Source organism: Anguilla rostrata, chromosome 2 (genome assembly GCF_018555375.3).
Source record: "Anguilla rostrata isolate EN2019 chromosome 2, ASM1855537v3, whole genome shotgun sequence".
Taxonomy (NCBI): domain Eukaryota; kingdom Metazoa; phylum Chordata; class Actinopteri; order Anguilliformes; family Anguillidae; genus Anguilla; species Anguilla rostrata.
Window position 1 is genome coordinate 32,293,491 of NC_057934.1, and position 27,630 is coordinate 32,321,120.

The 27,630-nt window shown below is 43.7% G+C and overlaps 2 protein-coding genes across 5 annotated transcripts in view; one reads left to right on the plus strand and one right to left on the minus strand.

Moving 5' to 3' along the window:
* Positions 1-1,935: 1,935 nt before the first annotated feature.
* slc25a39 (solute carrier family 25 member 39) lies at positions 1,936-17,347 on the plus strand. Of its 4 annotated transcripts, none has more exons than XM_064321662.1 (12): positions 1,936-2,143; positions 5,833-5,938; positions 6,375-6,434; positions 7,080-7,130; positions 8,563-8,672; positions 9,323-9,390; positions 10,660-10,784; positions 11,776-11,949; positions 12,310-12,419; positions 13,435-13,516; positions 13,672-13,761; positions 14,522-14,602. In XM_064321662.1, the coding sequence occupies exons 2-11, from the start codon at positions 5,842-5,844 to the stop codon at positions 13,719-13,721; spliced, it is 927 nt and encodes a 308-aa protein (XP_064177732.1). In that variant the 5' UTR covers positions 1,936-2,143; positions 5,833-5,841; the 3' UTR covers positions 13,722-13,761; positions 14,522-14,602. The 4 variants fall into 4 exon arrangements, with proteins under 4 accessions (XP_064177732.1, XP_064177731.1, XP_064177730.1 ...); XM_064321660.1 differs by lacking the exon at positions 13,672-13,761 and adding an exon at positions 15,390-17,347 and having other exon boundaries at positions 1,938-2,148; XM_064321659.1 differs by lacking the exon at positions 13,672-13,761 and adding an exon at positions 15,390-17,347 and having other exon boundaries at positions 1,938-2,143.
* Positions 17,348-17,483: 136 nt separating this feature from the next.
* Positions 17,484-27,630, minus strand: part of LOC135247804 (protein FAM171A2-like) — a 50,362-nt gene continuing 40,215 nt past the window's right edge. Inside the window, exons 6-8 of the mRNA XM_064321658.1 lie at positions 25,758-25,871; positions 24,730-24,856; positions 17,484-24,379 (exon numbers count right to left, since the gene is read on the minus strand). Coding sequence (XP_064177728.1) covers positions 22,858-24,379; positions 24,730-24,856; positions 25,758-25,871 — 1,763 coding nt within the window. The 3' untranslated portion in view covers positions 17,484-22,857. The remainder of the gene's footprint in view (positions 24,380-24,729; positions 24,857-25,757; positions 25,872-27,630) is intronic.

Below are 27,630 nucleotides of genomic sequence, written 5' to 3' on the forward strand. Positions count from 1 at the left end.
TTGGCTCTACTTCAGCACAATGGATTTGACATTAATTAATGAACATGAGGAGTGCATACCGTCAGCTCAAATTTGACGGTATTTGTATCCATATCGGTGATTCGTGCAGTCTTTTGTCCGGAGTCCCCCCCCATTTTAGGGGACCATACATAACTGGACAAATTAATATAATCTTAACGTCGTCATACTACATACATTGTTATAAATTCTTTGCATTCAATGACTGCCTGAACCCTGCGACCCACAGACATCACTAGATGCTGGGTATCTTCCTGGTGATGCACTGCCTGCTCTGTACTGCAGCCATCTTCAGTTCCAGTTTGTTTTGGGGGATTTTTGCCTTCAGTCTTGTCTTCAGCAAATGAAATGCCTATTCAGTTGGATTCAGATTGGGCGATTGACTTAGCTAGTAAAGAACATTCCACTACTTGACTCTGAACACTCCTTGGATATTTTAGCAGTGTGTTTGGGCTCATTTTCCTTTTGCAAGATTAAGTGCTATTCTATGAGTTTGGAGGCATTTGGTTGGATCTGAGGCGATAAACTGTTTATGTACACTTCAGAATTCATCCTACTGCTGTCAGCAGTCACATCAATAAAGAGAAGTGAACCAGTTTCAGTAGTAGCCATATACAGGTATGTCGGAGCCATAACACTACCTCCACCATGTTTCGCAGATGAGGGGGTGCTTTGGACCATGAGAAATTCCATTCTTTCTCTACACAGTGTGTAACAATGTACCAAACAGTTTATTTTGACATACCCAATGTTTTGGGCATATCTCTGATTGATCTATTCTGATTTTTCAGCCTCATGATGGCCTGCTTTTACTGACATTGGCACTTCTTAGGGCTTCATGTTGAGAGACAACAGCAATAGACTCAGAATGCAAATATCACACCTAGAACCAACTCTAGACCTTTCGTTTGCTTTCTTGAGCATTATGATGCAACAGCACACAGATAAGCAGCCAACTGTCAAATTACTTTTTTTCCCCTAACATGGCGGGTGGAGGATTAAATATACACACATATGTATTGATGCTTGACAAATTCAAAGAAAAATCAATATAAAGTGTCTTAGTAAGGTGGTGGGCCACCACATGCTTTGGCATAGATTCTGCAAGTCTCTGGAACTCTGCCGAAGGGATGGAACACCATTCTTCCAAAAGATATTCCCTCATTTGGTGTTTTGATGACGGTGGTGGAGAGCGCTGTCTAACATGTTGGTCAAATCTCCCGTAGGTGTTCAATTGGGTTGAGATATGGTGACTGCGAAGGCCATAGCATATGATTCACATCATTTTCATACTCATCAAATCATTCAGTGACCCCTCAAGACCTGTTGATTAGGGCATTGTCATCTTGGAAGAGACCACTCCCATCAGGATAGAAACTTTTCATCATAGGATAAAAGTGATCACTCAGAATAACTTTGTATTGATTTGCAGTGACGCTTCCCTAGAAGAACATCATATCGATACATGCACTTGTGAATACTGTTGCTATATATTCTGAACAGGGGAGGGAGCTCGCGATTTATTGGCTACAGACTATGGAGCCAATACTTACGTTATATTTACCAAATGACAATAAATGAGTTTAACATTCACAGTTTGTAATATTTTATTTTCATTCAATTAAACTGACGCCGTTTAATGAACGAGTTATATTTACAATATCAATGTTGAAACGATTTATGACCGTAGTTGAGTGATCTAGGTGTACTTTCGGATTAGACAAAGGCTGTCATGTCAGGAATGTGATGTTTTATTCACCTATATTTCATTGTCTTTAAAACAAGATGGAATATTAACAAGCATTGCAAAATGCATGAAGCGGTAAAACTACGTTAATTTAATTTAACATTTTTCTTCAGATTTAGTTTTACGAGCAATAAGAAACCCCGGGTAAGGTCATTGTCGTCCAAAGCAGTGTACCTTCCAAAGAACAGCGAGAACAGCTAGGACTGTCAGTTGCCCGCATCGTCGCAGTTGGTTAGTTACCAGCAGCCGTCGGGATGCGGGAGGCATGGAAACTCAGTTTCTGGAATCGGGGAAAAATTAAGCTTTTCCGATACTAACAATATGAAGTCCGCAATTTACAAAACAGGGACCATCTCCTCCTAGACTAAACAAAGAAAGGTAAGGTAAGGGGAGACTCCAATATATCTAGCTAGTGTGTCGCGCTAGCTTCCATACAGTAGCAACGCAAGCTATTTAGCTAGCGACGTCTTGTTAGTAGCTAACGTCAGGCTAGCCTTTGCGTTTGAGAGATGCCCTGGCCGTACTATCTAGCTACATAGATAGCTAGTAGCCAGTTCTGTGGTCTAGTTATCACAGCGCGATAACGCTAACTTATGGAGATCGTGCTCATTAATTTCTGACTGTGACTTGACGACAATATTGAAAAATGAAATTAATTAAAATGCGTTACTGATGTCGCTAACGTTTGATAGATGCGGTTTTTTTTATCAACTTGATTCCATATCAGTTCTGGCCTTCATTCTTTTCCTTTCGTTAATAAGAGGACTCTGGCTCAGGTATCAATGTCGTATAGAACTACTGTTAGCTGGCAAAATGGCTAATTTAGCTAGCTTAAAATGGTTTTGCTGACACAATAACCTAAGAGAAATAGCTAGGTAGTTAGCTAATTGTGCAAGGGGACAACTACCATTTGGGTCAAGCTCAAGTATATGTTTTGCAAAAAGTTGTTGCACTGGGCAGATTATTCTAGTTTATTAATGTTTATGCACTATTCTAGTATTCTAAATGATTAAAATTGCAAGCAAATAGACATTGCTTTCCGATCGGTAACTATCGCAACGTGTTTAATAGATTCATGTGGAACGATCGTTTCAGCAGGCTTTGGTTTTATATTTTCTTCAGCTATGGCCGTGTTTTTGTAGCCAGTGTTATTTCTGGGGGGATGGGAAGGGGGAAGGGGTTCAGTGCGGAAGTGTCTGGGAAGAGTTTAGGGATTCTCCTGATTGGGGGAGAAGCAGGTTGCCTGGCCACGCGGAGGGGAACGTGACTCAGTGAAGCGCACATGGACTAGTCGGCCTTGTGTTCGCTCTATATACTCTGTATACCGCCCTGCAGGAACAGAATATGATGGGTCAATCAGAACCACAACCGGTCGACGAATTCAGCTACCTGTTCATACATTTAAAATGTTAAGTTTAAAAAAAAGAAAAAACCTTAAGTTAATAATTTAGGCAAAACTGTATGCATTTAATTGCATTAAAATTGATCAGATAATTTGACTCGTCTTCAAACACACTCCTTACATCGGCGATTGAGATTCAACAAAACAGAAATGCGAAACAGCGACGAAAGGGCGAATGAAATCCTTGGTCTTTAATACGCCGTTAATTGTGCTACATTCTTTCCGCTTAATTTGGCATTTAGAATACAGAAAACATGTATCTGAATAACATTTCTGGTGTTATAGGCATGCTTTGGTGGACCTATTTTAATCAGGAGATTTTTAAAAAGGTAAATAAAGCCTATAATAGACATGCTTGTGGAACAACACGGGGATACTGCATTGTGTATATAGAACAAATGAACGACAACACAAATGCAGCAGTGCAAAAATCAATACAGTATAGCTGCAATATTTATAAATCGCACTGAACAGAATTTCCAGAATGAAGGGGTGAAAACAGGAGGGTCTTTGATACTTCGAAGTGTCTTGTTGTGGTACCTACTTGAATAAAGTACAGTATAAAGCAATTGTATTTATCCATGCTATTGGTTACCTTTCAGTCCAAAACCCAAAATTTGTCTACCCCAAAGTCTAATGTGGATCTAGGCTGATTGGTATTCATCTCAGTATTAAGTTGGAATTTTTTAATGTTCCTCATCCACCAGTCCAACATATCTGAAATGCAGTGTTGAGTCATGGTTTCTAACGGCATGATGGGCGTCAGCTTGTCTGGGGGGCCCCCTCCCCCTGAAATGCTCGCTGCGGATAAGTTATCAGTGTCTTAAGTGCCCAAGTGCAGTACTGCTTGGTGTTACACCCTTCTACAAGGCAGGACTATGTTTTAGTTGTACCATTGTTCCTTTCGGTGGTGCAGATAGTTCAGTCAATGTTGACAAGTTATTCTCTTAAACCTGACTTAACATGTGAATTTATTTGCTTAAAGCAATCAAAGTAACAATGTGTTCCATTTAACCCTGCAGCCAGTTACAGTTGTGGGCTTATATTTGCAATTTTGCATATTGCACCATCTCCTGTTGACACCTGTTGTGAAGGTCCATGTGTTCAATGTGCTGTTCATTGTCGTGCTCAGGGACTGTGTGGTATAGACCCTCTGGGACACGTATCATTATCACTACTATGAAAACAAGTCTGACCTGACAAGACCTACACTGGGCAGTAATGCAGTGTTCTTCTTTTGGAGTAAGAGCACGGTTGAGGCCAGACAGTGTCCAAGTCCTGCGTCCTGGGGGGATGTTGAATATTTTCTCTGTTCCAGACATTTAGAGTGGTGTCCTAAAAGCTGTTCAGCCGCTTGCTCCTTTGTAATGATCAGAATATGGTGCTCAGCTTGTCTTGTGCTGGAGGTACGATCTGTGGGCCAAAATGCCACAAAGAGCCTTTGCACGATAGCCTCCCAAATGAGTTCAGATGCTCGTCCTCGGCTAATGTGAAACTTCTGTAAATCAGTCGTTGATTGTCGGTCCAGTCCCAAGGTGAATTTGTGAACTATTCCCATAACGTGTGCATTCTGACCGGGAAGTGCTGTAGTCCACTGTTCTTGTAGTAAGCTTACATCCTCAAAAATGGGAAATGAATTGGCATATTTGCAAAGCTACAATTTCTCAAAAATGATAAAGCTATAAAAGTCTATAGTTTGTATGTTTTGTTCTTTCTTGCCAAGCAGTCTGCGTATGCAATACATATTTTGTTAATTACATTTTGTCTAAAGATCTGAAACCATTCATTATGACAGATGTGCAGTAATGGAGTAATGGGGCAAATAGTTTTTCATGGAACTGTATGCGCACATATGGATACACAAAATATGTACATATGGTACACTTTTTAAATTAATTTCTTCTCTTAAAAAATCAAATGATTTATGAAATGGTAATGGAATATTTGTAGTTGCCTGCTAAGTTAGCATGCCATTAAGTAGCCTATTTCTAGGATCATAGTGTGAACTGAAAGTCGACACATGGGACACACAGCACAGATAAAGTGGGTTTTACTGCGATTCCTCCTCTTTTTAAAATTATTTTATTTTTTATTTCATTTTGGGGTGGGGCAGTTGCATGTCCTTTCTCTAAATGACATAAGAGTTCTACATTGAGTGAGCTGTTTTCTCCTGTGCGTGATCAGATTTTAACCAGTGTCTTTGTGGACCGTTATTCTCTTTGTAAAGCTATTATGTAGCCTACTTTTAGTACAAACGAGGGTGAAAAATGTATTTAAAAAATGAAATAAAACATTCAGTGTATTTTGGTTGTTTAATGAACTGGTGCCACAGCTCAGTTTTTCTTCAGGGCAGCATGATATTTTCCCTCCTTATTTCCCATTTAAGTGGTTCATCAGAAGATGAAGAGCTACAATTCAAAGGCAGGCTTTAGCATGAGGCTATACATAAAAACCTCAATATGAACCTGATAAAAACCCCAGTAATGCCCTTTGGTATGCACCTATTGTATGTTGCTTTGGATCAAAGCATCTGCCAAATAAATGTAATGCAATGTAATATAATCGCATATACTGTATGTATTCCAGTGCTGATTTGGACAGCATCGCCTCATATCGCAGTAGATATTGAATATCAGGTGATGCTGATGTCCGTGTTCGTTTGCAGGGTGTCGGGATGGGGGAACGGGCCACTGTCACCCCCTCTGGGGGCATCACTCCAGTGCAGCAGATGCTGGCCTCTGGGACTGGAGCCCTCCTCACTTCCCTGTTTGGTGAGAATGGATGCCTGTTCAGTACAGTCTGAGAAAGCATGACTGCGCTGTACCTGTTTTGGTCATAGAATATTAATATATAACTAGGCTGTGAAGTTGGTCTAAAGCTGGGGTGTCCAGTCTTATCCTAAATGGGCCAGTTTGGGTGCAGGTTTTTGTATTATGACACCTCATTCTACTTGACTGAAGAAGACCATGATTGGCTAATTAGTTGAATCAGGTGTCTTAGTGCTGGGCTAAAACGAAAACCTATGCCCACAATGGCCTATTTTTGATAGGATTGGACACCCCTTGTCCAATGTAGCAAATGTAAATCTTACAGGAATAAACTCACGGAGGACATCAGAAACTGAGCTGGGCAGAATGGGAAAACTGCTGGCTTTGGAAGAATAAAATGCAAAATAAAAATGTAAAATGAGTCCTTTGTCTTCTTTAGTCACACCACTGGATGTAGTGAAGATAAGACTGCAAGCCCAGAGATCACCATTCTATCGAGGTACTGATGAATATCCTCCAATCTGCTATGAAAAAAAACTGCAGTGCTTCTTATTGCTTAACTGCAGTGCAGTGCTACTAACTTCTTATTGCTTGTCTGTGCATGAATTTGGTCTGCTGCACTCAGCCAGTCCCTGTGTCTTTTAATACCTCACAATGGAATATCTAAAACGGAAGTCATGTTGCTGCATTGCACATTCTTTCACAGGATTTCTGATTCCACCTAATTTCACATCTTTGAGCCAATTATATTTTTCCCACTGTTTGACTTCTTGAAACCCAGTTTTTTGCAATTAAGTGATATCACCACACATTGTGAAATACTTCCCTTATATGCAACCATGTACAGCACATATTCTATATTTTGGTTGCCTGTTTTTGCCCATTTTTATTGCTAACATTTGGAGTGTTTATATAGAACTACATTTAACTGCAGTAATGGCATAAGCCATATGTCACAAGCAAAATGGCCCAAATTGCTACCTGCAAAGGTAATTACGGTAGCTCGTCTCCAGTAGCTGTTACATGAGCACTGAGTGGAAGAAGAGATGCTTCAGCTAACGTCAAATGAGCTTCTTTTTTTTTTTTGGTTCGTCTTTTCTTTCCCCTTTTTCTGGCTCACTCTCTGCTTTTTGTCGGTTTACAGCTTTGGCTGTTGACTCTGTGCCCTGGAGCAATGTTATACGTCCATCTAAGTGTGAGTATATGTCGCTTTGCTAGTATCCTTAGGCTGTGTTTTGGTTCCACTAACATGGCGGACACACTTTGGGCAGTCCCAGCGGACTGGTGTGCATGGTAGATAACGTGCCTCAATGCAGGCTTGAGACGGCCCCTTTGCAAAAAGGCGGGGATTGGACGGTTGGACGTGTATTTAGATCACTCGCTCTTAGAGCTTGCTGCTAACACTAAAGCATTTTTAAAAACGTTTTGTGCTTTAAAGACCAGGTTTACTTAAGGTTTAGCATGCGCAAAAGGCGTTGGTGACATGAAAACTACTATTTGCACTGATTTCAATATAGTTGGTCAACATAGTGGTTTGCGTGTGCAAAAAGATTTTAGTATCGCAAAAACATTTATTAATTGTTTTGTCCCATGGTAATGCAAAGCAAAGTTAGAGAAATGCATTTCAAAACATGAGATATGAACTGAAGGGCCTTTGTCAAGCGGTGATTACTGTCTGCAACCCTGACCTACTTTGCCTCCTGTTATTTAACCACTGATGAGTAGACTCTGGGCACACATGCCAGTATTCCTCTCTGCTAGTACAAAGGACAAAGCGATCTCGTGAGATTCACACAAACCTGAACTACTGCGTTTGTTTTATGGCACAGTAATTCCCTGACAAAACCCAAGCTACATTCCAAAACGTGTTGTGCCGTGTAATGAATCTGCATTCCCCTAGACCTCAGTGGTATAATACTCCCTGAAACCTGGAAGCTGTAGGCCTATTTAAGTTTATCCACTGAAATTGAGTAAAAACAATGCCGTCCAGTGGTTTGCCGAGGATTGGAGCCATCATTCATGCAAGTGCCAGCATACAGTGTAAAAGCAGTTCATTGACACAACTGCTAAAAAAACACACCCTGTTATTTTCAGTGCGATGAGTTACTTTGAACAACCTTGAGATTGTTTATGTGTGTCTCGCTGGCAATGCCACAGAGCTGATTTTAATAGGTCGAGTTAGGCCCGCGTTTTGTCTGAATCACTGTTTGCGTTTTTATGTATTCATTAAACAGGAGCGCCCTGCTCGCATGGGGGAACGCATAGAGGGTTACAGATAGCGATGGGATCACAGTGTGGAAAGGGCCGTGGGGCGGGGGAATCAAACCCTTGGTCGCACGGGGAACATTCTATTGATTGGCAGTCGGCTGCCCAACTGACTGCTCCACATACCCTACCAACTGTTTGTATTTTAACCATGAACTCTAGATAGAAAACAGAACAGAAATTCCTTTCAGAGTGGATATATGTGGGTTTATCACTGCGTAGATGTATCCAGGTGGCTCAGTCCTCATCTCAGTGAGCTAATGATTCACTGCTCTGTAGTGATGTATTTACTTGTCTCCCCTGTTTATCAGTAATAAGGTGTTCTTTGCAGTAGTTAGTGCTTACCTGTGCTGTGTTTGCAGGGAAATGCTTCCTGTACTGTAATGGGCTAATGGACCACCTCTATGTTTGCCAAAATGGCGCAAGCTGCACCAGCTGGTACAGGACCCCCACACATTTCAGCGGAACTCTAGTAAGATCCTGACCAGCTCCCATCTGCTACATTCTCCATATCGGTTATCTCCGCACACGGTTCACGTTTTGTCTTTTGTCCACTGGTTCCGTTTTCACATTCAAAGAGTGTTAGATGTTAGATGTTTTTGGGATGTACATTAATTTGGGGCCTTGGACAGAAAGAGAGTGCTGGGATTTGCAGTTTTCTTGTACGCTGTATAATTTGGGTTTTAACTGTGCTGTGAGACGACATCGGTTCTGTTGCAGTCATACAGTAGATGAGGCATAAATTGGAAATTGGTGTACATCACGGATTTTCAACCTTTTCCAGGGACCCCCACCCAGGTTCAGGGGCATCCAAGGGACCCCTATCACAAGTAAAAAGTGTTACATTTAAAAAAATTTTTTTTTAAAAAATTGTATTTTGAAATAATTTCACAAATCTGTATATAGTCATTGTATATCAAGTCTGGCCAGGGACCCACCCTACAGTACCTTCAAGGACCCCCAGGGGTCCACGGGACTCCCTGTTGAAAACCCAGGGTGTACGCTAAACATTCACAAACACTGTACACTGCACATACACAAAGTTCAGGTGTGAGCCAATTTGGCAGTTGTCAAATCTGAAAGGCCTGACGGATTTCCTCGTTTTCCGCCGTGTTTGCTCAGGACGCGTTTGTGAAGATCACGCGCAACGAAGGAGTGAAGTCTCTGTGGAGTGGGCTGCCTCCAACGCTGTAAGTGCACCGCGACGACAGAACGCGTCACAGTGAAGTCTTGCCATTGCACACCAGATGGGGATTGGGCTAGCAGTTTGGAAATGTGTTCTGTTCTAACACCAATCTGAAGTCAAGCTCAACGGTTGGCCCAAGTGCACTTGAGATTCAAATACAGTAAACTCGCTCATAACTGCCTCGTGTACGAGAGACCTACCGGCTTATCTAACGCCCTCATTGAAAGGTTAAGGTCAATTTGACAGCCCGGCAAAGTGCTGTTACACAAGTGCAGTACATTAACAGCGTCCATTCTTGCGTTCCTGGTGCAAGCTAGGACTGCTGGAACTCCCCCTCCGCATGTGATGGATCGTTTGTGTTCATGTTGCTGTTAAAACAAAAAGATAAAAGGAACAGAATGGTTTGTTGAATGAATTCAGTTTTCCATATTCATATTTTGAAAATTACCACAAAAAATAAAATAAGCCTTCTGGACTTATTTCAATTTTAACCTGTTCCGACCTTGTCCTCCCCACTGGCAAGACATGTTTATTTATATAGCACATTTCATATCCAGTGACAGGTCAACGTGCTTTACGAAGAACAAAAAACAGAAAATAGATTTATTTGAGGTCAGTTATGTGGCATTTTACTATAGTGTAATTAAATCCCCCTTTGGTTATTTTTTTAATTGGAAGATCACACAAAGTGAGAACCAATCAGATGTGAATATGATAGCCCGAGCAAAAGAGTTGTCGGGAGGCAGAGTCTGTCTTTTGTTTCCACACGTATTATGGATTTAATTTGGCCGGAAGGACCTGTCACTGCGGAATGAGAGCAGTCATGCTGTGAGGAGGTATTTCTGGCTCTCGGCTCATGACATCATGTCCAACGCAGCAGACTAAAACTAACAGTGGCCTTCAGAAATGACTAGAAAACCTTTGCTTTTGCTTTTGCATCCTGGTTAGTGTTGGGGATTGTTAGAATTCACGACAATAACAGCAGGACATTTTCTTCAGATGAATGAAGAGGCTATGGGGACATGGCGTAAAGGGTAACATAGCAGCACTTTTAAATAAGGTAATGACTACTAGCAGGCAGGTAATAATGTACAGGTCAGTAATGGAGAGATGACCTTGGGGTGTTCAAGACCAGGTTTTACACAGTGCTAGATGCTCTACACTGCAGCCTAGCTGGTGTGGATGGCCTGTCCTCAAGCGTCCTCTTGCATTCTTGTGTGTTGGCGACCGGCCGCGTTAAAGCGAGTGTGTACCCTGTGTCTCTTTTGCACAGAGTGATGGCGGTGCCAGCCACCGTGATCTACTTCACGTGCTACGACCAGCTGAAGGACTTCCTGTGCTACGGGATGGGCTACCAGGGGAGTCAGGTCCCCCTCGTGGCTGGGGGGCTCGCCAGATGTGAGTATGCGGTCCGGGGGGAGATGCTTACTGCACACAGCACAGGTTACATATGTCCACACGTGCATGTTGGGAGTCAGTATGCGAGCTCCACTCCTGTAAACTTATTATCACTGTTCATTCTTTCATTCCATGTTCATTCCAGCCCCATCCTGTGCAACTGTTATCAGTCGCTTCAAATTAGTTGAAATCAGCCATTTTCTTTCTCCATCGGTTCTCCACATTTGGAATCTCCCCAGTTTTGAATATTTACTGAACTAATGAATTGGCTGAGAACAGGGCTTAATTTGGCTCAATATAGACAGTAGGTGATTATGCAAAGCTCTAAGGCGCTTGGGTACAACAGCAACAGCATCAAGGCATCTTATTAGAAGGATTGATAATAATTAAAGCTGGCCCAAATCTTGAAGCAAAGAGTGGATGTCGGGCTGGGCAAAACACCACGACAATAATTATTGAATGGTTTTTGCCCCAATATGGTGCATTAACTTTCTTTTCATCTTTATGTTTTTAATTACACCTGAAGTGGTAGTTAACACCACTAAAGAGGCTGCATGAAATGCTTCTGGAGAATAAAACGCAACCACTTATCTATTGGATGTTGATAAGACAGCCAATCAGCGCCAAGGTTGTACAGCTACCATGTGACCATGTGACGTGTTTTTGTCAGTCACATGGAAGCTGTGAGGCCTTGCTGCTGATTGGTCAGCCAATAGAAAAGTGGTGACGTTTTTTCCGGGAGCATTTCACGCAGCCTCTGAAGTGTGGCTGTTTACTACCTTCACATCAGGTATAATTGTGGCGTTCAGTAATTATTGTTGCAGTATATCGCCCAGCCCTAACATGGATGCCTCCTCATGCAGAAATAAAAGCAAAGTTCTGGTTCGCGAGGTCGCGTGAAGGTCGTGTATCTTTGCCTGCCCTTGTGCGTCCGTGCGCCCGCTTGCGATGCACACTTCACCCGGGTGAGCTGCGTCTCTCTGTTCGGCAGTGGGCGCGGTCACGGTCATCAGCCCCCTGGAGCTGGTGCGCACCAAGATGCAGTCCCGCCAGCTGTCCTACAGCGAGCTGCGGGTTTGCATCCGCTCCGCCGTGGCCCAGAACGGCTGGCTGTCCCTGTGGAGGGGCTGGGGACCCACCGTCCTGCGGGACGTGCCCTTCTCAGGTGACTCTCCCTTCCCGCCGTGTCCGGGGAATGCTTCGTCTAACAGTCACACTGTCCATAACTGAACTTTACATACCTCGATTGGAAACACAGCGTGTTTGCTTCTGAATGAAAGAACAACTTGGTACGAGAGAATTCGACCCGATAGCTTTAGTGTCAATAGACTTCCGTTTTGCAGTTATAGTTTTACTTAATTTAAACGTTACAGATTTCACAGGGCAGTATAATTCTCTAACGTTCTGCCTCTCTGTGAAGTAGTAGCACCCTGTTCTGTTTCGTTACTGAGATCTGCCAAATGAAGACTGACTTGCCCAAAAGCAAAAGTCGTGTTGTATTCATTATCTGCTCTCTGCCCTCCAGCCCTGTACTGGTTTAACTACGAGCTGGCGAAGGCCCAACTGTGCGCTGGCTACAGGGTTACCGAGGCTACCTTCATGATGAGTTTTTTTGCCGGCGCCATCTCCGGGGCGGTGAGTAGTACTGCATCTGCAACGCCTGCTGTTGCTAACACGGTATCCAAAATGTCCTCATACACGGCGATGAGAAAAGGCACCTAAGCTGAAAAACGGGTAAAGAAAGAAAGAAGAAGAAAAAAAAAAAGGATAATTGTGTGTAATGATGAAGTGTGTGCTGTAAAACCGTACTGGCAGTTCAAATGCATTTGCTGGAGGTGCTTACGACTGGTGAGAAGTGTTGTCAGCGGTTCACAGGTGTGTGCGTGACAAATGTTTCCACTGGGGACTATAAACGGAACATTTTTCCTGGCTGCGGTTCCCTTCGGCGTGCTGTTTATTATATACAGGGCTCATGTGTGCATTAGCATAGTTATGTAATGTGGAGCGTATTCGATTCCCCTTTGCTCACCGCGTGGATTGCTTGTTTCTGATTTGACACTCCGGTGATCTCGGATCTTTTAACAGCCTCAGCCTTTGTCAGGCAGTGATATGCGCTGGCTTGCACCGGCAGTTTACTGTCCCTGATAAGGAGAAGGAGAGCTGCGGTGACACTTTAATAATGTTACACGCACCTGTATATTATACCGTTGAACAAATATGGGTTGGGTAAGCCATTGTGAAGAGGTACGACTGTGGGAAAGTGGCCCTGCGTTGTAAAATGAGAGCATTGCCATGTAATCCATGCCTGGGAGGATACTGGACTTGGACACCCTCCCATGGCAGTCGCTGAAATGATACACCCATGCGTTTGCCAAGGGCGTCTCTCTTATCTAATCTTAACCATTGGCAACAGGAGAGACGAGCCACCATGTTGAATGCCAGTCAACCGGAAGACCTTATAATGATAGTTACCCATAATTCTTTTCATGTTCTTTCGACTTAGCTGCAGGCTATAGTTAAAAAACTGCTAGTGTACTTAGCCTTCACTGCAAACAACATCAGAAGAGTCCTTTTCATATGGATCCTATGTAAATACCTTTTGTTAAGATCCAGCTGTTAAGTGTGTCGCACTGTTGACTCTCTGTAACAGGTAGCGGCGGTGATGACCCTGCCCTTTGACGTGGTGAAGACACAGAGGCAGATTCAGCTGGGGGAGATGGAGACGCTGGGAGGTAGGACGGGGAAGGCCGGGGAAGGGCCAAGGGGAGGAAGGGGGGGGGGGGTAGCAGCAGGGGCCTGGCTCCCGGCTGGGTTGTGCCGACTCCAGACCGCTGCTCTGACCGTGTCGCTGAACTGACCCTCTCTCGGTCTCTCTCCCCTCTCTCAGACAGGGCGTGGCGGCGGAGGCGTGATGGACTGAGGGGGGCGGGGCTGTAGTCTGCGTGTTGTTTCCCCCCCCCTCCTCCCACAGAGACAGGTGATCCACGGGGGCCTCGCGGTGAAGATGGCGGCGCGGCGTGGCTTAGAGCGCAGGGCTGTGCCACGCCCTGCATGGAGGGCGCTTGACATTTGTAGCTGATGCCACCGGAGGACTTGGCAACGCAAGACAAAGGCTTTTGCCCTTGTCTTGTTTTTTTTTCTTTCTTTTTTTTTTTAAACCATTTGGTGCCCAATGTGGGGCTGCTCTGGGGTCACCAGATGCTTCTTTTCACACCGCTAAGCTTGCACAGAGTGGAGTTGGAGGAAGACCTTTTACATGCGGCTTTTACAGCCATGGGCACTCGGTCGACCAGAGGTGGTAGCTATATAGCAAAGAAACGTGGACCCCTAGCTGACCGAACCCTCCCACATGCTGGGCGACAGTCGCTAATTACGTTTTTCCCTGTGGAGCTGCTGGCCGGTTGGCACTGGCACAGGCCAAATTTGAGCTGAGGCCATGGGGCTCATCCTTGCACCACAGCAAGGTGCCTTTTCGTAGATCTTTTTTTTTGGGGAGAGAATCGTGTCCTTCAGTTACGATGATGGACAAATGGGGCGGGGCCAGGGGATGGGAGGGGTTACGTCAAGCAGGCGTGTGCTAACTGTGTCATTCCCTGGCCTGTACCCTTACAGGGTCTGCAAAGAGGAACAGTGTTGGAAGAAGAAAGGAGAGAAGATGGCGTCCCTCGCGGCTTTCTGATCACTCGTCTTGGGAGATGGTTGCATAGCGACTAATTCTCTTCTTCTCCCCTTCACAGCCCCAGCTAAGAAGCCCTCATCCACCTGGCACATCATGAGCAGGATCCTGGCTGATTCGGGCTATAGGGGACTCTTTGCAGGTGAGAATCGGAGGCACCTCCATTGTCCCACCGTTTGTTGACCATGTATAGGGTGTATGTTTTGTCAAACAAAGGTTAGGTTTTATATGGCAATTCACAATAATTTGATCTCACTCTTAAGAAATATTTGTGAGCAGTACTCCTAATTGAGCCCCAACTTAGGTAAGGCTTCACTGTGCACTAGTAGTATTGGGCAGTTATATATATTTATATATACCTAGCCTACTAACTGTATTATTTGCTTTAACCATTTATTGTTGAGGTGACATTATGAATATGAGAGAAGTGCTTATTTTCTCTTATTTTTATTTCATTTTGTTTTGTTGATATTGTGGATTGTCTATAATGTGATGTTTGAATGTCTTATCTTGTCTTTTGTGTAGACCCCAGGAAGAATAGTTGTTACTGAGGTTATAACTAATGGGGATCCTAAATAAATAAATAAACTTAAAGTGGAAAATTCAGTGAACTCCAATAATCCCATCAATGCAAACATAACAATGGGCCTCATTCACAAAACTTTTCTTAAATTATTATTTTTGTTCTTAAAAATGTTCCAACGAAAACCCAATATGGGATTCATGACATGTGCAGACCTTTGTTTTTGTATGAGATGATGAATGCTGACTGTTAATTTTAAGAAAGAAAATACTACCAAAATGTTCTTGGAAATGTTCTTACACACAGTTTACGATCAAATGTGACCGTACGCATGTTTCTTGAACGAGGCGGGCAAGGGGCCGATGTGGTTGACCAAACCGTGACTGTTGGCTTTTCCTCCCTTCAGGCTTCCTGCCCAGAGTGGTCAAGGTGGCCCCGGCCTGCGCGGTCATGATCAGCACTTACGAGTTTGGGAAGGCCTTCTTCCAGAAGCTGAACCGGGAGCACGCCCTGCGGGCTCTGTGAGAGCGACCCCCCCCCCCCCACCCCACACGCAACTGCTGGGTGACTCTGCTGAGAACACACTCCCGACCATCCAAACCGTTTAAAACGAGCACATTTTAAGATGTCTGAAAGGGCCATAACTCGTTAGCACTTAATGGCCTTGTGACATTCTACCAAATGTGACACAAAGAAAATAATCAATACATTTTAAGAGAATCCATGGAAAGGTACCGGAAGATTCTTTCACCGGAGCGTATAATTTAATATAATATTAAATTATATATCAAGCCACTATTATGTGTCCATAGTCAGTGTAGCTTCTAGTCCCTTGTTAAGTTGTTGGGATATCTACCCAGAAGCACCCTGGACAGAGATGTAGACATCAAGTAATTACATTGTAAGCCTTACAAACCAGAGATTATATTGTAAGTCTGTAAATTCTCATGTAGGGTCACCATCTGGCTCACCTCCTCTGTGTGGCCTTAGCCCCACTCAAAGCCTTCTGTGGCGTTTTAAACCGTTTGGATTGTGTAGTTCTTTCCATCTAAGTTTAAAGGGGGTAGTAACCGAAACAGCAATGCTGGAAACATTTGGAACTGAGAAACCTGAGACTTTCCCCTTGCTGCAATAGTGGCGTGCCTTTTCCCCCCCCGACTCTCAGCACATTTTATCAAGGATTCACCGTCTCTGCTCAGAGACGCCACCTGCTGTCACGGTCTGGAAATAGTTCTCAGGTGCGTCCTTGTCCTAGGTTGGAAGTTAAACTTGGCTGACACGATACGGACACTTGGCGTACTGCGGCACATAGCGACCAGACCTCACTGCACCCGGACAAGAGACCTCTGGCGGCGCCTACTGTGGGCTGATAGCTCCTGCAGACAGCATGCAATCCCACGCATGAGAAAGACGCCCACCAGCTGCAACTTAGTAAGCTTTGGCTCCCTGTTAGTCACGTCTGTCTTATTTTGAGTTGGTTGTTATTTTTTTACTTTGTAAGCGACTGTGTGAATATTGAGGCTATGAATTTGGCTCAACTGTACACTACCCATCGCAGTTCATTCTCGGAGAGCTTGGCGATTGTGCTAAAGGGCATTTGAGCTGTTCGGCTGGCAGAATGGAGGAAGGACTGGCATTTCCTCACCCATTTGAACCGGACTCCTATAGCCTGTTTGGGCATTGGAAAGAGACTGTGTTTCCGAGGCCTTTGAATGGAAACTCTGTGAGCTCCGTGGTTAAACTGTGACTTCCAGGTCGACCTGTGGTCTCCCTACTGGCATTCAATAACCCACCCACTGTGAAACCACCTCCGAAACTCAAGAAGGCTTGTTGAAAGCTGAAGACAAAGCGTGGATAAACCACTCGATAGCTCGTCAGGCAAGAATATTTCCGTAGTAAGTTCAACATGTAGCAGCATTGACTTGTCGATGGTGCCAGTTGTGCTCTACCTTTTGTTCCAGTAAGCACGATATGCATGTTCTTTTCTGGTGACTGCATCGTTCAATGGGATATGTACATCAGTTCTGCTGTTCGATCGACCTCTTTGTTCTAATTTTAGACGGGGATAGGGCATTCGGATAAGGGATCAATTAAGGCAAACTGTGATTTTTGAAGTCATCTCGAACCTGCTTATTCAGCCCATTTCAGATCACACTTGAGGAAGCTGTGAAGGGATATTTAATATCCAATGTTCTCTCTCACCGGGTAGAGTGGAAACTGACAGTAAACCATCGATCAATGCAACGGGCCAGACTGATCTGATGTGAAACATTTCCAGTGATGTAACTTTTTTTTAAATGTTCTTTTACTGTTGGTCGTACCCGAATGTATGTGTTAAATAGTAATAAAGATCTTATTTGATAAGCTGTGTTTTTCTGCTGCATTGCCACAAGCATACCATGTTTGTTTTTGTTTTCAACTGTTGAAAACCTGTTCTATGACTAGAGAGACTTATAAAAACTTCTGGGTGAACACCAGTTCCAACATGCAGGAAAAAAACTCAAACATGTTAAATGCTTTAATCTTTGTATATTAACATTATTAATAAGAACAAGCATAAAGATTGCACTGAAAATGAAAGTAAAAAGACAAGGAGAGTGACTTTTCACCACGAGTTCAGATTTTTCACACATTCTAACAAAGTCTTAAAAAAAAAAGCTTAACAGCCATTCACAACCATTTCCAAAATTCAATTCGGCCTGTACACGGAAAAGCCTGAACTGTTCAGTTTCTGCTCGATGTTACACCCTAGTGGACAAATGTTATACTGTGCTGAAGGAGACCATTTTAGGATATTTCATTTTGAGGTTTCTTATACGCATTGCTTTACCTTTATCTATTTAAGAAAATGTACTGGTGCTGTACAAAGGCCCAAATATTTCATTTCTGATTGAATTGGTTAACCAGTTTAACAATATTCAAGCATACTGCGGACTTTGGTTGCACACCGTAAATATTTGAGAGTAGTCCACACTACAGCACATTTTTCAGTAGAGTGACTTTTTACCAAGCTGTATAAGGCCATCTTGCTAATAACCAATCCAGTTTTTGTAGAAGGCTGATTTGGGAGGAGGTGGTGGGATCTAAGGCACCGGAAGAGACACGGATACCAGCTGAGGCAGTGGATACTTCAACCCTGCCTTATGTACATCTACATGGAAAAGACTTGTCTGGTATGACCAAAATCAAGGTAGAAAATCCACTGTAATTATCTTTAAGCTAAGTTGCAAAATGGATACTGTCATAAATTATAGCAATATCAATTTCTTGTGTTCAAAAATCTCGACCACAATTTCTTTACACTGAAAGGGGAAAAAGGTCATGGAACATTGCAGACTCGCTCATATTTTTAAGCTCAGATGAGTTTCTTGGTTGGCTCCCTCGCCATTCGCGCCCTGGACACAAACATACGACCTACACAAAATGTACAACTGTCAACGTACAGAACCAAGTGACATTTTCAAGAATGGTCAGATTCCTCTAGAAAGCATTTCCACTCCAATCCTTCAGTCTCCATATTGTATTCTGAATTAAATTTCTTTTTCTTGACACAACACTTATGTTCTTGAAGCATTATCTTGGACAAGGTTCATCTGTTTAAAATGCAGAGTAACACAGACATTGTATTTTTTTTTTGTTGCTTTTTTTTGGTGTAATTAGGACCTTATAATTGCAAGCGATATCACTCAAAGCCTGCAAGATGATGGTACAAATGTCCCACTGCCTTCAACAGATACCATTGCAGAGTGTGCAGCCTGTTGGGCAGTATAAACATTACAAGAGAACCTGAACCTGGCTATGTTTACATTAGACTGTGAGGGTAAGAAAGTTTATTTTTCCACATTTAAATGTGATCATTATGCCAACAATGTATTCCTAATATACTCTCATTTTCAAGTAATTTTCTCCTCTAATGGAAACATAACTGTTGTAGTTCATGTTATACACATCAGTAGTGTAAAGAAAAACTAGTTGGACTGGGTTTAGCAAATCACAGATAACCGACTACTTCAGATGTCAAGCGGCAGTGAGAAAAAGGCTCAGTGACAGCATTTTAGAAAAAGGACAAACGTTAGCTGGCAAGAGATAAAAACGGTCTCAGTTTTTTCTTGTTACAGAGAATGGCTTAAAGTTTCACCAAGAAGGTTACAAAACAGGAATATTTTACTGGAAATCTCAACTCAAGCTTTAAAGACATAAATTGTGTCAGTTTATGGCTACTTGGTAAACGAGAGCATTTTTTTTTTTGCTTGGATCATACTAACAGCATTGTATATGATGTAACATGAATAGGCATCACTCACATGAATGCTTATCTGGGCTGAGGTATCTTCAATTAATGGTCTGAAGTCTTTGTGCTTGCCACTGAGAAATTAGATTGGGTCCCCTGCAATTTCTTCCTCTTCTTAACTGGTATTCATAATTGGCAAAATGTCACTGCTTGCAGGGATTTGAATAACTGTCCTTGATGACACAAGTTTTTAAAAAAAGATTTTTTTACTACAAATTATGCCAGATTAAGTGCTATGTCCAACTAAACTGTTGTAGGATATTAGTTCCCAGGTGGATGCAAGACAGTGTTTAAATTTATTTTTTCAAAATCCATAGTTCAGCATGGAAAGGCTAATATCCTTAAGAGATCAAGTTCACAGTTGTTGTCATAGGCAGTGTTGTTGCTAATTGTGCAATGAGGGTATTTTGGCTGCTAAATCAATTGTGAATGCCTGGAAGGGTGACTGGTGGATGCTTAACCTGCGAAAAAAAAGCAGTAAAGTCTCCTACTTTTAGATGGAAATTTGGCATGTGAATCAAATGACCTTTGATGTTCTTCCACATGCGTCCCAAATGTCTGAATCTTATTTTTTCAAACATGTTTTGCTCTTCACCCATTTTTTTTCTCTCAATTTGTTAATGACCAATCATTATTTATGGTCCTGTCACATATCTGCAACGTCTTTCATTAGTTCTGGAAAGCACAGATTAGCAGGCACATCCTACAAAACACTGGTTGCCAGCCACTGCTCCTTTTGATAAGTTCACTGTCCAAGTTGCACATTCATTACACCAGAGGACCACACACACAGAACAGACTGACAGCAGGCACGGATAAGAGCTCCTGTGCCACGAAATAGAGGGTACCCTGCCAACTGAAGCCTAGACTGTGGGAATATCTGAATTTTCATACAACATACCACTATACAGAGTACATGCATGATACTAAACTATATCTCATACCATTTGCGCTCATTAAAAATATATCCCTTTTCCCCCAAAAAACCTTGGCTGAAATGCTGACAAACTAGAGTGTATTGTTGAGTAAAGAATTGGTGTCAATGAAATGGTGGCATGAATTCTTGCAAGTGAACGGGTCTACGTCATCGTTAGGTAGCCACAAACTTACATGCTTGGCACCCGCCTGACTGAATTAACTTGTTTGGCTTGCATCTACAACGCTCCTTTCATTGCTAGCTGAACAGGTCTTCAGTGCCGGCCAGAAAAATGTATGCAAAAGAAGGCACTTGAGGGAGAGAATACGGTATGGTTCATATGACGGGTAATTCACTCTGTGTGCATTTCTGACACTCATTTGCATGTCAATAAGTGTGGCGAGTACACTCCCACCTTGTTACTGAAGGACGTCTTCCTTCTTCTCGCTTGAGGCCGTTTCCACCAAAGCCTTCTTTCTTTGCTGTAATGGACTTCATGTGAACACACACAACACATTCTCTGTCTCGTGGGAGGGTGTGCCAGGACACGAGGACTGACTAAATTAACTGAACACAGCTTTCTGTACTATGAATAGAGAACTATGAGTGACTGTTGCACATTCAATGTGAACAGAAGATCATATGAATTTGGTTAAGATCTGGGACAGGGTAGTCCTAGCATGACCCAAAGCGACATGTCACAATATTTGCTGTCAAGGGCACTAATGGAATAGTCTGGTCTAGCAGCCTCATTTTTGGGTGGCTGTTTAGCAATGTGTCTCAAATATCTTACAATATACAGCATAAATTCTTACAAAATATAAGATAAACATGTGTTTAGATTCTGTAGGTCTAAGTAAGTGAATCTGGATGGAAATTATGGAACAACTTTTAGTTTTGAGCTCGGTGTGGTATAATAAATATTTCCTGATGGCATCCATTTTCATTATTTTTTACCCATTTGCAATAGCTTGACCCCATGAAATGCTTCAAGGATAGTTTTTTTCAGTAAATAAGACTACTCTCTCCCAGGCCTACACTAATATGTTCCAGGTACCAATGCAGGGAACTACAGAATTCCCCTTGTTAATCAGATCTCTTTGCCATCAAAAATGGTAGCCGCCTCTTGAATAAAACTACACAGGAATCATATCTGTTCACTGCACGTTTCAGACTCTTTCATTAAAGGATGCCTTGTGCTTTGACCTAATAATTAAGCATATAAAATAATTTGGGATCCTCATAATTCAGTCTTTATAACAGAGCAAATGTAACTGAGAAAATGTAACGCTATTTCCAATTATGGAACACTGTGGGATAACTGCAGTGATAAGTGATTATATTTTAGCAGCTGTTAATTTGATCCCAATTCTATCGCTGTCAATAAAATGATACCATCCTCATTAGGTTAACCTGACACTGGATGTCCCTGAAAGAGTAACACAGATGTAGCAGAAAAGCTCAGTCAATGCACCCTGCTTATTGAAACAGCAAACATTCACATTCGCTTGAGTATACAGCAACGAACACTAACATTACACACTGGAAAGTCCTTTCATAAATCCACAGGTTAAAGAGCCAGCTGACCAAAAAAAATGAAATGGAAAAAAATGACATATTTCAAAGTTTCATAGTAACATCTTTCAGGACCTGTAGTTGTCTATAGGAGAGGTGATTCCCAGGGACAATTGCAAGAACACAAATCAGGATTTAATGGGATATCCAAGGCAGGACACTGAAGTGAATTCTCCTATGATCCAAACACATTGATTTGCTTCCAATAGTGAAAAAACACGAAACAAATCCACCTCATTGTGGTCTGCCAAGCCATTTCAATTTACAGCACTATACTTCTCCTCTTCACCACAAGAACACATTTCAAAAAAGGTCTTGTTGATAGTTCATAAATCCACAGAAAAATTGGTCATTTCATTCTCAATTGTCTAGCTGTTGAGCTTAAATGAACCAAATAATACCAACAAACCCTAAAAACAAAAACAAAGAGGTATCCAACATCGACATTGCCAGAACCTTCTATTCAGCCAGTAGGAGGGACAGCTAAGAAACTTTTCCATGGGAACAAAGCAGGTACAGTTGGCCTGCTGTCTATTCCCAGAAAAATGGCTTGCCATTGTTGTTGCTGGGAACAGCTCATTCAACAAAAAAATGCCTGGGAAAATATTTACAACATATGAGAATGATTAAAAAAAAGACATAATCTTGGGAATATACAATCTGCATTCACTTCACTGTCATTGACCATCAATGTCCTCTCAGGTTCTGCTTTATCCAATACAGGAAGAACTCAACTTCTGATGACAGCTTGATTTTTCAACACTGACCACATGCTGGGATAGTCCCAATGGAGACAACAAACCATGCTCCTCCAAAACATTTCTGGGGATTAGGGAACTAACAAGATGTTTACTCAATCACTTCAAAACAATGAGGAAGATTGTTTTTTTAGCAATGTACTTTCAATGCATCTTGGTCTTCAAGTGATCCGTGTCATAGTTGTGCTTTCCACTGGGTTGCATTGGATTATGGTATTGTTGGTATTTTACCCAAAGACCACTTTCGGGAAAAAGATCTACAAGCACACCATCGATGGAGACTGAATCTTGTGCCCCCTCAGAAACAGTGTGAGGGGTCCCTGGCGACTCAGGCCTACTTCTTGACGTTGAAGACCATGAGAGGCCTTTCCTCGTGCCTCTGCCAGGGGCTCTTCTTGTTCTCGCCCTTGTCGTCCTTGTCGTCGGGGTCGTTCTCGTCCTCGGGGCTGGTCATGGAGTCCCGCCGGGTCTCGCTGTTGCTGCTGCGGGAGCTGTTGACCCGGCTGCGGCCCCGCCGGGGGATGGTGGCCCCGCGGGGCTCCGGGGCCTCGTCCAGCAGCGGGGTGAGGGAGTTGTCCTCTGGTGAGCACATGGCCGTACGGCTCTCGCTGCTGCTTGGCTCCGTGTCGTCCAGGTAAGCAAGCTTAGAGTAGGCCTTGCCGCTCGGGTCCTTGCGGTCGCCGCCCCCACGGTCTTCCTTACTTTTGCCCTTTCCCTTGCGGTGTACGGCAGGTATTGTCTTGCACTCTTTGACTTCCACACCAGAATCCAGGTTTGGGTCAATGTTAACCCGGCTGGGGCGCTCGTTGCCCAGGTCGATGTAGGAGTGTCGCACGTGCGAGTTGGCGCGCCCGTCCAGCGATATGAACCAGGCCCGAGGGTGCTGCTTCACCCCCAGCTCCAGCAGCTTCTTCTCCGTCAGTGCCTGCAGCTCCCCGTTCATCTGGGCCATGGTGGAGTCGTTGAAGAGGACGGGGATGCGGACGGGTCCCGAGGACGGGTTAGGGCCCCAGCCGCGGCCCTCGGGGTCCTCACCGGGCGGGCCGGCCTGCTGCTGCTGCTGCTGCTGCTGCTGGAGCTGCTGCTGCTGCTGGGGGGTCAGGCCCCCCTGCATGGCATCCATGTCGTGTTGCTGCTGCTGTGTCGGCTGCTCCGTCCCCTGCTCCACACCGGAGAAGTCAGAGGACAGCCGCATGTAGTGGGCCGGAATGACCAGTGTGGGCACCATGCTCCTGTACATGTTCTCCTTCATTTGGTCAATGGACCCGCAGAAGATCAGCTGCCCAGGCTGGGTGTTCAAGGAGGTGGGCCGAGCCAGGTGGTCCGTGGACTGGGTCATGGAGTACTCCGGGGGCTTGCCGTCAGGCTTGGGGCCCTGGTAGTGGTCTGAAAATGGCGGGGGCATCCCGGGTGGGGAAGGAGGGTCGGAGGAGTAACCCTGGTTGTCGTTGGCGTTGTGGCGCCGGCTGTCGCTTCCCTTGTCGTCCATGGAGCTGTAGCTCCTCGTGTAGTCGTCCTGCAGCAGCGGGGGGTCAAGGCTGTTGGTGTCCGTGGAGCGGGTCACCTTCATGGGGAAGCTCTCGCCTCGCCGGGCGCCTCCATCCCCCTTTGCGTGCCGCAGCTTGTGGGCGGGGACATTCCTGAAGAACTCCTCCCGCGAGCTCTGGAAGTCGCGCGAGGAAGAGAGGTCTGACTTGACGCCATCCATGTCGCCATTGGAGGAGGCCGTCTCCATGTGGCCCCCGCTGATGAGGTTGAGCCGAGAGGTGGAGGTGCCCTGGTCCCTCTTGGAGTTGTCCAGTGTGGTGGAGGCGTGCATCTTACGGTGCTGCTGCCGCGGTTTCAGACATCGTCTCCTAGGACGCCGAACAGAATGAAGGAAATTTACTGAAAATACATGGCTGCAAATCATGGAAAGCACACAACTGAATAAACCATAAACATAGCACTGTAATGTAATCAGTATAAAGGCTTAAACCTCTTCCATTTGGGCAATAAAAACACCTTCAGTGCCTTATGTCTGGCTGGCAGGCATAACTTTCTAAACAAACTTACCTTTAACAAACAGACCAGTAGAAAGAATAATGGTAGTATCCAAAATTGGAAAATTTTTTATGAAATTTAAAATGGATACTTTTAAAATTGACTCTGGATTCCACAGATGCCCCACAATGCATGCTGGGCCCTCCCTCTATCTCGGCCTTACCTGCAGTAGTAGAGCAGCAGACAGAGCAGAATGAGCAGCAGCAGGGCCATGGAGCCCAGGATGGTGAGCAGAAAGATGGTGTGGTAGGTGGTGATGTCCCGCAGGCCTGTGGGGTTCAGACTCGTCCCTGCAAGACGAGAGGATTTCCCATGAGTCAGCAGGGCTGGGTCACTGCCCTGCATCTCTGTTCCATCTCATCCATGCAGTGGAATCGGGAGTACGTCCACCAAATGCATGGGGCATTTACATGCTACTGAAGTTTGTTCGTCTTTGAAGACAGTACCCTCCAAAATTATTCAGACCCTTAATGAAGATGAGCAGGGAAAGCTGTATAAATAAGTAAAACAAATAAAGAGCTGAACTGTATGCTCAAAAAAAATTATACTTTATACGAATACAATTCTGGCCTCATTCCCTCTACCAGGAAGCTCAATCTCGTCTGCAAAAGGATCTTTTATTCAGACAACGATCCCTAGCATACCTTAAAAGAAACCAAGACATAGCTAACTGAGCAGAAAATTTGTTCCGTAAGAAACACCTCCAACTCAGCTTTAAGAGATTGGTGAAAATATTGACGGGGTGGTGTCTTTGACCCTTCCTCCATACAGAATTGGTGGGAGAAGTGGTAAAAGATCCCCCCAATATGTTTATACATATCTCATTAAACACGATAGAAGATGGCTTGGTAGTGTTATCCTTGCACATAGTTGTAAATATTTGTAAAAACTAAAATAAATGCATTGGTTGATTCCATTGAATCATTATGAAAGTAGGACATTCTAATATGCCAGTATTTGTATTATATATCTCATAGACTTTTTTGTTCATCTTTACCAGGGGTGCAAGTAATTGTGGAGTGCACTGTATTTCTTTTGACACACATTTTTTTTATACATTCTTGAGGGTTCTATATTGCTATTTGAGATTCTTGTTCCATCCACCAATGGAACACTCGTCATGCAGTGGTAGATGTGAAGCATGACATAAAACCGTGACTGCTGGTGTCCAGGATACGCCACTACCTTTACCTGCAGAGGAAGGCATGGCCGCTACCCAATATCCCAACTGCGGGGCCACGAAACTCCAGGTCAGTTGCATCCCCTCCTTTTTAATGTACCCCGTCCTGTTCCTCACCCACAGACCTGTAAAGAGGAGAAGGCGCAGTCAGCCAAAACACAGAGCGCAAGACGAATGTGTATAACCCCAGTGACCTAGACCACCGAGTCAGGTCCCCTGACAGCATTTAGTGCAGTCATTTGTCAAAGAGTTTCAGTTTATTTGCCACCAGTGAAGACACGTGCTGTTAAAGTATGCCAAGGCCTGTTCCTAACATGGGATTTTTAAAACCATACAATGGTCATTAAAACATTTCCATCTAATTGAAGTCTAAAAGTTTTTTAAAAATCCATTCAATGTTTGTAAATGAATGAACCAAGAAGACTAAATGGATGGCCATTACATGGCGGAAATGAAAATATTAGATGGATCAAACCAAACCTGTTTCCTGATTTAAGTTTACTCACAGAACCACCCAAGCCTTTATAGCCTAGTCCATGACATCCCAAAAACAGGTTTGCGGATCATTAAAAAGAACAAAAACATGATGATAAAAAAGTCGCACTTGCTGTCAGTAGATGGTTTCAAGAGCCAAAACAATGATGGGCTTCCGAGGGTAATGAAAATACAGTGGCTAGTCAACTGAGGAATTAAATATAAAAACATGCCTTGTCACAACATACTGTTTCCCCCAAAAGCCAGACAAGCAGTCTAATGGAGTTCTTATCAAGAAATGATGCGCACGCCTGTTCTGGCTGAACAACGCTCAAATGTATCCATTTTTCTCTCGCACACACAGGCTCCTTCAAGGACTTCTGTGTCTCCAGCAGTTGTTTCTTTCCTTTCCTTCTCACGGTCTCAAACAGCTTTGCAGTGAAGCTAATCTCAGCCACAATGAGGCAATGCATGGGAGCCATTTTGTGGTAGAATGCTCACCACACCTCAGCTGAGGTGGAAAGGGAGGGATCCAGAGAAAAGTCTGACCTCTACCTGCCCCCCACTTCTAGCAGCACCTTTGTTCCCAGTTTTATGATAATGCCTTATTTTAATTACAAAAAGGCTTTCAAGCAGAAATGATATATGATGGCTCCTAAAGGAACTGCCTTTAGGCAACAGTATTATCTGGGTTATACAGCACTGCTGTATTTTCTATTTTTATTTTACAAATAATGACCCAGGATCAGCATGAATAAATGTATACAAGAAGGATATTTCTTTAAAATACTTTCTTTGGGTCTCATTTATATTATTAAATTACAGAGACCTTAAAAATCAGGATATATTTTGAACTCATGTCAAAGTGACAAATACTTCTCTCTCTCTCTCTCTTTCTCTCTCTCTCCTCAAATGTAAACACAATGCAAACACAATGACATCCAGCCACTCTCACTGTTAAATCTCACCCTGGGGTGAACCGGCAGTTCTGCTCCAGTCCTTTTATGGGATTTCACTCCCTTTTGTCGTTGCCGAGCGCCAGGAGATTAATGGGGTTTATATTACTGCTTCCAGGCATGAGCACACTCAAGGCTATACAGCTATGCCTGAGAACAGGAGGAGAACGAGGAGGCTGCTTTCAGTCTGGGGGACTGGCTGTTCATTTATTAATGAGCACCACTGAAACGGATGTCCCAGAATGCCTCTCTGGGGACCCAGTCTGGTCACCCCCTCTGCAGACTGACAGTGCCAGGGCCCTCTTCGGCATATTTAATGTTACAGCCTGCAATGCATGCTGGGAAAGGGATGCAGTCCCTACCTCAAGAAAAGAGTTCCCTTAGGCTTTCCCCACTGTTATCCAGCTCCAAGGCAAAGAATGAATTTCACCCAACCAAGCCCCGTTGGTGAAGA

Coding starts and splice junctions, on each gene's coding strand:
- slc25a39 (XM_064321660.1), top strand. CDS start 5,842: ATGGGGGAACGGGCCACTGTCACCCCCTCTGGGGGCATCACTCCAGTG. Junction 8,673..9,322: donor CACATTTCAGCGGAACTCTA/GTAAGATCCTGA, acceptor GTGTTTGCTCAG/GACGCGTTTGTGAAGATCAC. Junction 14,603..15,389: donor CTATAGGGGACTCTTTGCAG/GTGAGAATCGGA, acceptor TCCTCCCTTCAG/GCTTCCTGCCCAGAGTGGTC.